The 14,404-nt window shown below is 33.8% G+C and overlaps 1 protein-coding gene across 7 annotated transcripts in view; it reads left to right on the forward strand.

Moving 5' to 3' along the window:
• LOC129949436 (neurogenic protein mastermind) overlaps positions 1-14,404 on the forward strand; it is a 160,734-nt gene that overhangs the window by 122,662 nt on the left and 23,668 nt on the right. For all 7 annotated transcript variants that reach the window (XM_056060895.1, XM_056060893.1, XM_056060892.1 and 4 more), the window contains one exon: positions 516-2,363. In XM_056060895.1, coding sequence (XP_055916870.1) covers positions 516-2,363 — 1,848 coding nt within the window. The remainder of the gene's footprint in view (positions 1-515; positions 2,364-14,404) is intronic.

Consider the following 14,404-nt stretch of genomic DNA (forward strand, 5'->3'; position numbering starts at 1 on the left):
ACATAGTAAAAATGTTGTGCAAATAAATGTCAAAAGTCTTTTTTTCTATTATATTTCTTATAAGTCCTACACCGTTTTTGTGGCGACTCCGTATACTTCCGGGAATAAAACCTAAAAACGTTTTCTGCCACATTTTCAGAAGAAGATACCTATCCCTATCAACAATATAAATCTTACTTTTCATTCTGGTCTTAATGCTCCTAAGCATAAAAGAAATAACATCCCACGTCTTCCTCGCATTAATCATTTCCAATGCATGGAAAATAGTTGACATTTATTTTAATAAGTTTGAACACTGTTTTATCAGCATTTATTTTACTAATATTATCGACTGTCAAACTCTTGCAGAACTAATGTTAGGTTGCCTTGGGTAAATGATATTTTCGCGAACAACCACCGTTAAGAAAACAAATTACACGCCACTCATTAGTTATAACTTCAAAGCAACTATAATAATAATTATCTGTCTATATTCATGTTAATTGAATTTGTTTGTATTTTTTTTTTAATTTCAGCAACAAAAATTTCTCAAAAGACCAGCGGAAGATGTGGACAATGGGGCTGACAATTTTGAACCACCCGTCAAACTACAACACAATGGTTCAGAAAATTTAACCAAATTTTCAGTGGAAATTGTTCAACAATTAGAATTTACAACTTCGGCGGCAAATTCCCAGCCCCAACAAATTAGCACAAATGTTACAGTAAAAGCGCTTACCAATACATCTGTTAAAAGTGAAGGCGGTGGTGGTCAGAATCAGAATCAAAATCAACAACAAAATTCAGGGAGTAATCAACAACAGCAACAAGGTGGTGGTGTTCCTGGGCATGGCGGTGATCTAAGTGGAAATAATGGCATGGGTGGTGGACAGCAAGGAAACGGCAGCGGTCTAATGGGTGGACATAACAAAGCGTCAACGCTGGGTGGCTTAGCCAATCTCGTTGAATGCAAACAAGAACCAGATCATGATTTCTCTGATTTAGGTGTGGGGCTCGAAAAGGATGGCGGAGGCCCGAATGGAAATTTTCCTGGTTTTCCAGATCTTATGGGTGACGATACGGATGAAGGAAATGACACATTTAAGGATTTAATATCTGATCTGCAGGATTTTAACCCTGGATTCTTAGATGGATTTGATGAAAAACCGCTGCTCGATATAAAAACTGAAGATGGTATTAAGGTGGAACCGCCGAGTGCTCAAGATCTAATGAGCAGTCTGAATGTAAAATCAGAGAACCCAATGGCACAATTTGCTTCGAACTTTGGTGGAGGACCAGGAATGGCTGGAACAGGAATGAGTGACAACCAAGGACTGAACAAGATGCGCAATCAATTCCAAAATGGTCCTAATGGTCCAATCACAGAGCTGTCTCTCGCTCAAACGCTCAAACACATGGCGGAACAGCATCAACATAAAAACGCTATGAGTGGCATGAATTTTCCACGTCCACCTATGCAACCTCCACAACAGAGTCAAATGATGAGCGGTGGTGGTGGAAACCCAAACAGCCGATATAATGACTTTGGACCATTTGCAAATGATTTTATGACTTCTGGTGGTCAGAATGGCTCAAACGTAAATAATGGTAATCCTATTGGCACCCAGCAACAGCAACAGCAACAAAATTCCCAACAACAACAACAACTGCCTCCACAATACCACAAAGGTCCTACATCCGCACAATCATTTGTCGATATTAAACAGGAACTCTTTTACTCTTCTCAAAATGATTTCGATCTCAAAAGGTTGCAGCAACAGGCTCAAATGCAACATCAACAGCAACAGCACCAGCAGCACCAACAGCAACACCAGACGCACCAACATCAACAGCAAGCTCATCACCAACAACAACCAAATCCCAATATGGGACCAAAAATGGGTGGAGTTGTTGGACCAAGTTTTCCTAAGCCCACCAACCCTCAAGCAGTGCAACAGCAGCAATCGGCTGCAGCTGCTCAACAGGCTCAGCAACAACAATACTCGCCATACAGTTCGCCCATGTCGCAGCAGGGCAACAATAGTCCGGCAGGACCCAATTTCATGCAGCCACCACGTGGCGTCAACACTGGCGTCCCACCAAATATGACCTCGCAATGCCCGCCTCCCCAACAACAGCAGCAACAACAACAGCAACAACAACAGCCACAGCAGCAGCAACAACAACCTTCTCAGCAACAAAGTTCAGCGAATGCTACCAACGCCCAAAGGCAGAATTCAGCGGGTGGTGTTGGTAACGGGGTCAACCCAAACGCCAATGGTCCAAATACGAGTGGCATTCAGTCAACTGGAACAACGACATTACAAATGAAGCAAACTCAACAGTTGCACATAAGCCAGCAGAGTGGAGCACATGGTATTCAGGTAAGTGAATCGTTCTTATATATTCTGCATTTATTACGGCCGGAAACGAGAGATTAGTTAATATGATAAATAATGGTTCTTTTGGTAATATTCAATGCATCTCTAATATTACATACTATTCAAGGTAGGAAGTAAATCCGTTACGTTCTTAAGAGTTCGTTCGTAGAGAACTCTATACTTTAAATGAGCACCACAATCTAAAATACTATGATATTGCCTACATAAATAAGAACAAAAAACAATTTGTCTTAATTCGTCTTAAAAATCTTACTTATAAAGTTATAAACATTTAGAACCAATTGGTAGGATTATGTCGTAAATGTTTAAAAAGTGTATAGTTTTTTATTTTAAATTACAGAGTAAAACAAGAAGAATAGGTGCACTAAAAATCTCAACTTAATTTATAAGTAAATTTAATTTCCTTCTGGATCAATGACTTAGAGAATTTTTCTTCACCAAAAAGCATGCCTTTATTACAAAAAAGTAATATCTTATAAGTACCAACAAAACTACAAAAATTAGAAATTTAATGTATACATTTCTAATAAAAGTTCTTTCCACCGAAGACATCTTCAGAACAATAATTGAATTGCTTTTGAACCTTATTCTCCCCACTAAAGAAAAGCTCTATACCGTTGGCCTTATTAAAGCTACAACAACCATACTACCGCTCCAAAAAACCATTAATAGAAATCGCACCACCCCTATTTATCACCATTCGAGTAGGGTATAAGATTCGTATGCCTCATTTTTTTTTTTTTTTTTCAAAACAGAAATATTTTTCAAAGCAGTTTGCCGACCGACCGTAAAACGACCGACCTACACCATTTTCATCAACTTCCCAAATCATCATTGCCATATTCACTCCCTCCTTGCCCTTCCTTTTTGCCACTTCTAATATGTATGTACCTGTGAAGCAATTTTAATATGAAAGCCAGAATGAATATATTATTTAAGCTTTTAACATCTTCAATTACTTAACTCCAATAAGCTCTGAAATCAACCATACCTCTAACCATTTTCTCATCGCCGTCATCCAACAAGCCTCTCCATCTCCATGCCTACATTGTAAACACTCAGTCTCTGTCTCTCAGTCTAAGTCTCCTCCATATTTTGCATCCTTCTGTTGTGTTTTGTGTCACTACCTAACAACTACAGCCACCAGTACCTATTCTCCCCATATCCCCATGGCCAATAGCTAGGCTGTTTCACAAGCACAAAGCAAAGTATCTTAGATTCCATGTAGGGCTGAGCATACAGGTTTTTAGAAAGGGGGCGGCACGTTCACAGGGGATATTAGGTAGTTGGAAGGTAGATTTACCAACATTAACATATCATTTTGCTATTTGTCGGCAAACAACTTCCTAAAGCACTTGTTTGCTTTTCACACAGATACACATTCAAACACGAGTACACCCACAGTCTCACACAAATACCAACATAAATATTTTATAATTTTTCTTTCTAAAGTTCCGGATGTATAGATAAAGATAGTGTGGGGGAAAGTGGAATTTTGAAGACACAGAAGGAAAAGCTCATTTCTTGAGGGCATTTGGATTGGATTTTATTATTATAATTTCTTTTAGATGTTCCCAATCAAATTTAATTCCCAAAATCAGGCAGAGGGTGTAATAACTTTCTTTGTTCAGGATACCCCTTTTAAATATATCAATAAAGTTGCGAGCAATACGATTCAATGTTACTATGTAGGCATAGGTATGTACGGATCTGTTGTTCTAACAATATGACTTGGTGTCAAAGTAGAAATATCTTTTAAGATTACAATACAATTGGTTAAATGTACAAACAAATTTGGATTGGCAACCCTGGCACGCTAACGTCTAGAAGTATTTTGTAAATAAGCTCCCTTAAATTTGTGAATTTTAACTGATTTTAAAGTGTTTTTTTTTAAAGAAACAATTTGAAAGTGAAAATTAAGCCACTTGAAAAATATATACTCAAAGGTGAGCATACATTTTATTAAATAAGTAAGTGTAAATCGCATAAATGATGGGAATAAAAAGAACACCACCAAAAAACAACAACAATAAAACTGCAAAAAATGTCACTCCATCGCAAGGTCCTAAAACCAAGAGACCATTTTCTGAGATTTCGCCTTTACACCAATCAACTTCAGAAGAAATAATGTCACAACAAAACTCAGAAGTCGGAAACATGCAGATAGTTGATCTTAAATCCATGATCGAGACTTCACTAGCAACTATTCTCGATTTTAGATTGCAAAACCTTCCAACAAAGGCAGACCTCATAGAAATAACAACAAAAGTGCAGTCATTAGAACAAAGCAATGCAGCGCTTCTGTCAAATTTACATCTAATGGAGGACAGGTGCCTTGAACTAGAGCGCCAAGTAGAAATTCTCGAAAGGAAATCCATAGAGAATAACTTAGTTCTGCATATTCCATCGCAGGACAACGAGCAGCAAGCAATAGAAACTGCTAAAAAGGTGTGCATGGATTTACTGCGACAAGAAAACACTACAAAAATAAAACGAACACGGATAATTCGCTCCAGAGACAACAGAATAGCAAATGTTATTGTTGAAATGCAGGAATCTGAGGATGTACCGTGCATATTGAAGAATGCTAAAGAGCTGAAAAACAGTGGGATATCCATCCATCGAGACTACACGAAAGCTGCACGAGATAAAAGGAGACGACTAATACAAATAAAAACAGATATAGTCACAAAAAACAGAAACGCTAGAGTTCTAATTCGTGGACAAACATTACAAGTCAACAATAAAACATTTTATTTTGATCACAACAATAAACTCAAATGCAACGAAAAAGATGGAATACATATGCTACAGCAATTGATTTGTGACAGCGAAACTGACAGTTTATTCACCACACGTCAGAATGCACAATATACCAAGGATGTAAACACAATGCCTTCGACCAGTGCTGTCGTTAGTACTCCTAAACATAATATTTAGTACTAAAGCCGTCTGCCAACCAAAAATTGTATGTAATGATTTTAGTTATAATAAGTTAGAATTCTTTAAGATATTATCCTACAATGTGTCAGGGCTTCTTAATAAATCACTTTTTACCGAGTTTTATAAATTTGTGAATAATTTTGAATTTGTATTTTTATATGAGACATTCTTGACGGAAAATTATTTTAAAAATGTTGAGAATAAGCTAATAGATTATAATTTTAAGTGGATTCCTGCAGTAAGAACTCATACGAGGGGTAGAGCAAGTGGAGGCTGTTTCTTCGGATTCAAGAAAAATCTCAATGGTATCAAATGCGAGTTTCATACGCTTAATGCAGCATCATGTGTGAAATTGAAAATGGAAAACAAGATTTTGTGGATAATACCTCTTTACTTAAATTGCAACAACTGGGAAACTGACTTCGAGCAACTAACCGAGCTACTAAACAACAGAAATGCGTCAAACGTTTTAATGATCGGAGATTTCAATGCAAGGGTTGGACAAGAACCAAGTGTGATGAACGCAATCAATGGAATAAATAGGCGATCAAAGGATGCAGTATGCAATGCAAGGGGAAAAAAACTTTTAGAGCTCTGCGATTCTTTTGCCCTTCGAATTCAAAATGGAACTAGTTTGAGCGACGGTGTCGGCAATTTCACATTTGCCAGCGGGCAAGGAACTTCGGTGATAGACTATAGCATCTTAGGTGAGGAATGGGAGCCCTATATTACGGACCTTGAAATCGAAGGAGTACCATACTCGGACCACTTTCCAATAGTTGTAACCTTTTATAATAAAATAAATACTTCTGAAGAAACTACGAGCATGAAGCTGCTTCCAAAACTAAGATGGAAAGAGTCAAGAGCACCTACGTATAGACGTTTACTTGATTTGAAGCTTCAAACTCAAGAGGATGTGGACTTTGGTCATTTAGAAGAAATAATCAAGACCTCATACCCACAAAAGCAAGTTAAGAATAAAGTAGGCAGTAAAGAACCGTGGTTCGACGAACAATGTCAGCTTGCGCGCATGGATACATTTCGTTGGCTTAATATGTTCAGAAATTTAAATGAAAGTCGTTTTAGAGATAAATATACCGAGGCGAATAAAAAATACAAGGAGCTGTGCAGAAGCAAAAAGAGAAGCTACAGTGAATTAGAAGCGTCGAGGTTGGCGAATTGTAAAGATGCATCAGAATTCTGGAAGCTTGCATGGAAACTTAATGGCAAACAATTTACTATAAATACGAATCTCTGTAAACATGCACTGAGGGAACATTTCAACGTTTTGCTGAATCCAACACCAAGTACCTTAAATTGGCAATATGCAGTTCCTGGATTTGAAAACGAAATTTTAGATACTGAAATCACTTCGCATGAAATTGACTTAATTTTGGGAGGCCTTAAAGATGGAAAGGCCCCAGGATCAAACGGGATACCTGTGGAATTTTATAAATATGGGACTAACAATTTGAAGGATTGCTTGTCAAGACTTTTTAATAAAGTGTTTAATGGTAATTTAACGCCAAAGGAGTTCCGAGATTCGATCGTATTCCCCATACATAAAAAGGGCTGCTTAACGAATCCTGCAAACTATAGAGGAATCTCGTTCCAAAACTCCACTTATAAAATATTTACAGCAGTGCTACAAAAACGCCTTACAACTTGGATAGATTCGCAGAATTTGTTAAAAGAGTTTCAAGCTGGATTTAGAGCAGGGTATTCTACAGTTGACAACGTTTTCATTCTGAGAAGTATAGCGGAAAACTTTTTGTTGCAAAATAAAAAATTGTATGTATTCTTTATCGACTTCAAGGCAGCCTTTGATACCATAGACCGAAGAGCTTTATTATACAAATTGTATGGAGTGGGCTTGTCACGAAAATTTGGGCGAGTTCTGGAAGCTTTGTATAAGGAAACACATGCAGCAGTGTGGAATGGAGCAGAACTTACAGACTGGTTTGAAACTGGATCCGGTGTCAGGCAGGGATGCGCATTAAGTCCAACATTATTTGCTCTCTTCATAGATGATCTGATTGACTATCTGCCCGGCGGAGTGGTCTTCGCGGGAGAGAGTATAAAGGCGCTTCTCTTTGCGGATGACGTAGTAATGTTTGCAAATTCCCCTGAAACTCTGCAACTCATGATCAATAGAGTACATGATTATTGCCGGTTATGGAACCTCATAGTCAATATCGAAAAATCGAAAGTAATGATTTTTAGAAAAAGTGGTGGAAGAACCGCATCAAACGAAAAGTGGAAATTCAATGGGGAAAATATTGAGATTGTCAACGATTATAAGTATCTAGGTGTCTACTTCTCGAAGAACTTGAGTATGGAGAAGCATTTTAAGGAAAAGCTCCAGAAAGCAAAAGCGGCTATCAATATCTCGTGGAAGAAATGTTTTATGAACAAAATCCTCGCGCATAGCAGCAAATACAAGGTATTTGAAGCAGTTGCGGAGACCATTCTGCTATATGGATCTCAGGTTTGGGGAAGTAAGAAGTTTGACACAGTGGAACAACTTTTGAGGTTTTATGTGAAAAGGATATTCCATCTACCAGCAAACACGCCTAATTATGTTATTATGATTGAGACGGGGCTATCACCGCTGTTCATAAAAACGCTTAAGCTCCAAGCGGATTATTTACTTAAGGTTATGATGATGCCGGAGACTCGACTTATTAGGAAAATCGTAGTAAAAGCTATGGAAGGTAGAAAAAGTTGGTATGCAGACTGGATGGGATTGGCACAGCGTTGTAATTTAAGCTTAAATATCAACATTGAAGATGTGGCAAGTACTAAAGGAAATTTGTACGAGATAATAGAAAAAACAGATGAGCAATATAGAGAAGATTACGTAACGGAAGCATCTGGGTCGTTGTACAGATCAATCTATAGTAGACTTAACCACAACTTGGTAAATACAAATTACTTTCACGACTCTAATAGTGTACAAAAAATTTCTACGATGGTCAGGCTTCGAAGTGAATTGCTGAACCTTAATTATATTCCCCACAGAGCAGATTTGCCATTGGAATGCAGTATATGTAACCTGGCCGAACGTGAAGATGTTATCCACTTCATTGGAAGATGCCCAACTTTAAGGGAAACGAGGAGAAGTGTCTTTGGGCACGATTTCTTATCGGAGGAAGAGGTTATTATGCAACTAAATCAGATAAATGTTCCGCTACTTTATGAGTATTGCAAAATCGCACTAAAATATAGATTAAGAATACAAAATGAAAGCTTTTAAATGAAGAAAAAATATATATAATTATGTATATGCAAATGTTCCACCTTATGCACTATTGTTGTAACAATCATTCTTGTATATAAATAAGAACCTGAAAAAAACACGATTTATTATAATTTGAGGAAAACTTGTATTACAAACTAGTAATCATACTTTATTGCCAATCTGGCAGACGGCATTTTGCCATGCTATATAAACCATTTTTGTTAAAATTTAATGTTAAAATTTAATTATGAATAAAAATACTACTACTACTACTACTACAAACAAATTTAGCTTGCAGACATTCTGGGGTATCATAAAGACATGTATTGTTACTGTGCCGTCTACTAAATGTTAATGGTCATTTGTAAAAGCTATTAAGTAACAACTGGTTGGATTTGTGCAGAGGGGTTGACTATTGGTTCTTGGCTGGACGCGACGCGACGTTTAGTGAGGAAACTCACAAGCACAACAGCATATATTATTTTCTTTGCTCATGCGCTTTGAAGCCGAAGTGTAATAAAAAGTCACAGGAAAAAACACTGCGCATGTGTGTTTCTGCAACATGTTGTCGGTTTTTTTTTTTTCAACTTTCAAATGTTGAATTTTTCGCAGATTTTGTCAACATTTCGGATGCGAATTTATGGGAAAATAAGACAAGATAGAAGGCAAAAAGCATCTGCGCATTGAAGTTTCTGCAATGTGTTACAGAATCTCTCATTTTTCGTTTGCATATTTTTCTCAATATTCCTAGCTAGAAATTTTAGAAAGGGGATGAAAATCAAGTGTAGTAGTATTTTCTCTCTTCTAATTTTTTGTTGTTGTTTTGGCAATAAATTTTCTGCTTCAAAGTCTTGTTGGTATGGTGACAGAGATTACATTATTTTATTACTATTCTCTTGAAAAATAACTGTTCATGTTTTATTAATTTTGATTTCATAAGGGGTTTGCTGGCATCGTTATGGAAATGTCGGAGTAGGTCCTACTTTTACACTATTAGAAATTGTTTTTTTGAATCAAAGTTTTTTTTTAAATATAGGCATCTGAAGTTATCAAGGTTTTATTAATTATGTTAGTTATTTATTAGTTTCAATGTTTATTGATGGTGTCATGTAATTAAAAAATGAATTACCTATGTAAACTATACCCTCTCCTTACTATACCATCAAAGTTAGCGGAGGGAAGTAACTTTGTAATATCCGTTACCTATTGATTCTCCAAGCAAATTAATAACATACATTTTGATGTTTAATAAAATGGAATTGTTTTCGTGTAAATTTTACTTTACACTTTCTAACTTTCCCGTCTTGTCTAGTGTTGTATATATATTTGTATAAGAACGTTGTCGTTGTACGTGCTGTACTCAGAACTCTATAAGTTCCTTTCCATATATTCGTATTCCAGGAACGTATGGCCCAATAAAAAAAATCTCCTAGTATAACAACGTAAACAAAAGAAAAGTGCCATCAATCCTTTTTACGATGCCTTCAGACCCTTATATAGTGTTATTTAAAAGATAAGGTTTTTACAGTGTTGCTAAAATAGAGAAAATTGGAAGCACGACCAACATTTTTTTCAGAACGCCGACGCGTACAAAATGTGTGTTACTTACATATTTATTCCCAGTAAAATGAGGAGTATTTTTTAAACAGTAGATACTTAAAAGTATCTAATATTGTAGCAATAGATTAACGAATGTTTGTTAGCGATAATGATGTTTTACATTTTTTTTTGAGAACATTTCGAGGTAATATAAGGGTTAATGGTTGTTACTATTCTGCTAAACGAAAGGATTTCATATAACAGATATAAGATATTGATTTTAAGGAAAATATATCTCAAATTTAAATTGGTTATAACATTAATTTACTTCTTTATTTGTTTGCCAATTAAAACAACAACTTATATTTGTTTTCTAAAATAACTCAGAAATAAGTTATTCAAAGCTTGCAGAATTCAATACCTAATACTTAAATCAAATAAAGAATCTCATACATTTCGAATTATTTTGTTCCTGAAAAAAAATATTCTAATTTCCGTTTGTTGTTTTTTTTGTAACTTCCCATAGGAAGTTATTGTAATGGGTCCGATTTGTCAAATTGAAAATTTTGACATTTTTCGACGTTTCAAGGTCCCTAGAGTCGAAATAAAAGATTTTTAGAAAGAAATCTGTGCGTGCATGTTTACGTACGTTCAAACGTCCGTACATCCGTACGTCCTTACGTTCGCGAAGTTTTTTCGTCGTCCATAGCGCAAGAACCAGAAGAGATTTCGACTTCAAATACATTTTCTTATACAGATAAAAAGGCAGAAGGCTGGAGAATGGGCTCTCAAGAAAATTGGGTGGGTGGTTTTCTGACCAAAGCAGTTTAAAAATAGGTGAAAATTTTGGTTAACCTTAAATATCTTACGTACCAAAAACGCTAGAAACTTAATATATTGTAACGTGATACCAAACAATAATATTTTTTGAAAAAGATCCAATTAACGGATTTTTATAGATCAAAAAAATTGTCACCTCGAAAATTTTACGAATACAAAATTATTTTATCTTCAAAACAATTGTGTGCAACGAAAATTAATGTTTTTAACATTTGGTAAAATCGAATTGACAATTTTTTTATAAAAAATAAAAACTTAAAAAAAACATTACTCAAAGTTGGTAAAAATTGAATTTCGACTCAAATATATTTTCAAAAATTTGAGATTATGGCTTCCGATTAATTAAAACTTATAAGAAATATTGTTTTCAACATTCTGAATGATTTTGAGAACAATCAAATTGAAATTTTTTTTACAAAAAATAAAATCCTTAACAAAAAAAGTTGGTAAAAATCGATTGTTGACTTAAATATCCTTGCAAAACTTTGAGATATTGTATTGAAACTACTTTTATCTTTTCAAAAATATTGTTGTCAACATTCAGTAAAATTTTGAGAAAAATCGAATTTACATTTTTTTTATAAAAAATAGAAACCTCAACAAAAAAATTAATAAAATAAAAATATTGTCATCAACTTTTTTATTTTAAAGGAAGTATTATTTTCGATATCCAGCAGTTTTTTTTATAAAAATATAACAGTCCTTTTTTCATAAAAAATAAAATCTACAAGAAATAGTACGCAAATTTGGTAAAAATTTTTCCATTCATCCAATTTGTAAAAATTTTAAAAATCCTACTAAAATTGGTAAAAATTTGTGTCGACTAAAAACCTATTTAACAAAGCTAGATTTTCAAACTAAACTATTTCTTTATATGAAAAATGTTGTTGGTAATTTAAAAATTTTTGAGAATAATTCAACCAACAACACGAAAGCCTAATTAAGACAGACAGACGGGATTGGAAGTTATCAGTGTGGGTCACGTCCCAGCCTCTTTATTATTATGTTATTTAAGGTGATACTACTTACAGTCTTCGATAACAGGGACATTTCTAGGTTCTATGCAACTTCTAGGCCCTTATTCCTTTTATTCTGAAGGTGAATACACTTTCTATTCAATACTTAAGCTCTTAAGTCATATGAGCAACGACTTTTTTATTTAATAACTGATATTGTTAAAATAGAAATGGTGCTATTGAATAAAATATGTAGACCTTTAGATTTGATTTCACTTTTAAAATCAAGTAGAACACACATTTTTTCACTTTCATATTTGGAGAAAAATTTGAACATGTGTTAGAGAAAACTTAATTTAATCATAACGTGCAAATTGGAAAAATATTTCGTTAAGAAAGTGGCCAATTAGTTATCGTTCTTTTTCAAAAATAAAGCAATTACAGTATTTTTTCAAAAACAACTAACTGAAAACTATACTTTTCTAAAAATGGAAAATATAACTTAATCCAGCTTAAATGTGTTGTTAATTATTTTAGACATTTTACTTAAACTTTATTTTTTCAAAGAAATTTATTTTAAATAAAGAAAAAATGTTACATTTTATAAAGTTATAAAGTTAGTGACTTTAAAAACTACATAATAAAAAGGTTACTCTAGAGCATTTAATGACATAAGTTTTTCAAATTTTGGGACAGTAAATATATGCAGACTAGTTACACATTAATGAACAAAAATTAGTATTACTATTCCTTAATAATACAAATTTAATTTTTGGTATTTTTCTGCATCAGTACAACTGTGAAATGTGCTATCGGAAAGACTTTAAATGTAAAATGTGTAATTTTGTTTATTTATTTTAACAGTGATAGTCGGTTTTATGAGTTTAAATGAAGTAAGCTGTAGCTGTAACAAAAATAATATTCTTCTAAAACATGTATACTTTGATTTATTTTTCAATGTTTTTAAAATGTGGTAAATGTCCTTATAATACCAATTATACCTTTAAACCGGAGCCTGATACACAGGCAATGTACATATGTGTAAGTTGTATTCATGCTTTAAAAGATTTATTATTATTATTTATGTACCCAACACAATTTTACGTTCAAATTTAAATTAAACTAAGCATTTTTATAGTTCATCGGTTTTTAAAAAAAAAGACTACATGCAAATTACGTTTGAATATTTGAATGAAACGAAACTTTTTTAGTTAAACAAAAAATGCTGTGGTGCTGTGAATACTGTAAATCCTTGCTTTGTTTGAAATTTGAGTGGATGGTTTACGTAGTCGTGATTACATCGAATATGATGGCGACGACGACGCCGTCATAGACCTACGTAAGGACATCTAGGGTATAAGATTTGCCATGGCACAGAAAATATTCTCACCATTTATGATTGTGTCAGATACATGCATACAAGTGAATGACTAGAAGGATAGAATCATAAATGTATCGGTACACAGACGTACAAATTTCCTTTACTCTACTCCTTTATATGCGCCTATACTGTGTTGTATTTGCATTTGTGTTTAAAAGAAAATTAAGAATTTTATTAAAATTCGTTTGCTTGATTGAAAAGATGTTTGATTGTTGTTAGGTTCATAACATTATCTAGTTAAAGGATAGAGTTAGGAAAATTGAAGAATATAAAACTATGAAACCAATTAATGCATATAAACTAAAGTTTATATGCATTTATTACCACTCAATTATCTAATAGCGATCAATAGAATGTAACAAAATTCTTTGTCGTTCATTTTTAAATACATCGCGTTTTATGGTAAAATACATTTAAAGAATGATAGTAAATTCTCTCACTGATAAGTTAGAAGCGGCTATGATTCAGCCAAAAGATGTATCAGTAGGCAAATACAGGTTCATGAAATTAACGATCAGTTTTAGATTGGAGTATATATCCACATTTTGAAAGCGTTGTTAATGCGTTCAAATGTTCATTATGAATTTTCAAAACTTACTGAACAAAAATAACTACACAATTTGTCATTTTTCAAACCATAAACAACAACCATTGAAATTACTAATGCAGTTAAAAACAAACATCCGATATTTGGTTTAGAAGCCATTTTAAGCTTAAATATATACATGCATAACATACACATATGGTTAAGCAAAGTTAATCGAGTAGTTTTAACAGCCTCAAGACAGTATTAAAACAAATCCCGAACAAAAATAAGTAATTATTTGCCTTTATATCAATTCGATAATAAAAAAGAGGCCGGGATGCGACCCACACTGATAACTTTCCATCCCGTCTGCCAATTTGTCTTGCTTAAAAGGTTTGTAGAATTTTGTTTTGAGTTATCAGTTGAATTGTTCTTTAAAATTTAAAAATTACCAACAATATGTTTCATAAAAAGAAATAGTTTAGTTTGAAAATCTAGTTTTGCTAAAAAGACTTTTAGTCGAAAAAAAATTGTTAACAATTTTAGTCGCATTTCTTAAATTTTTATAATTGGATAAATGCAATTAATTTGAAAGAT

This window comes from Eupeodes corollae, chromosome 3 (genome assembly GCF_945859685.1).
Source record: "Eupeodes corollae chromosome 3, idEupCoro1.1, whole genome shotgun sequence".
NCBI classification, from domain to species: Eukaryota; Metazoa; Arthropoda; class Insecta; order Diptera; family Syrphidae; genus Eupeodes; species Eupeodes corollae.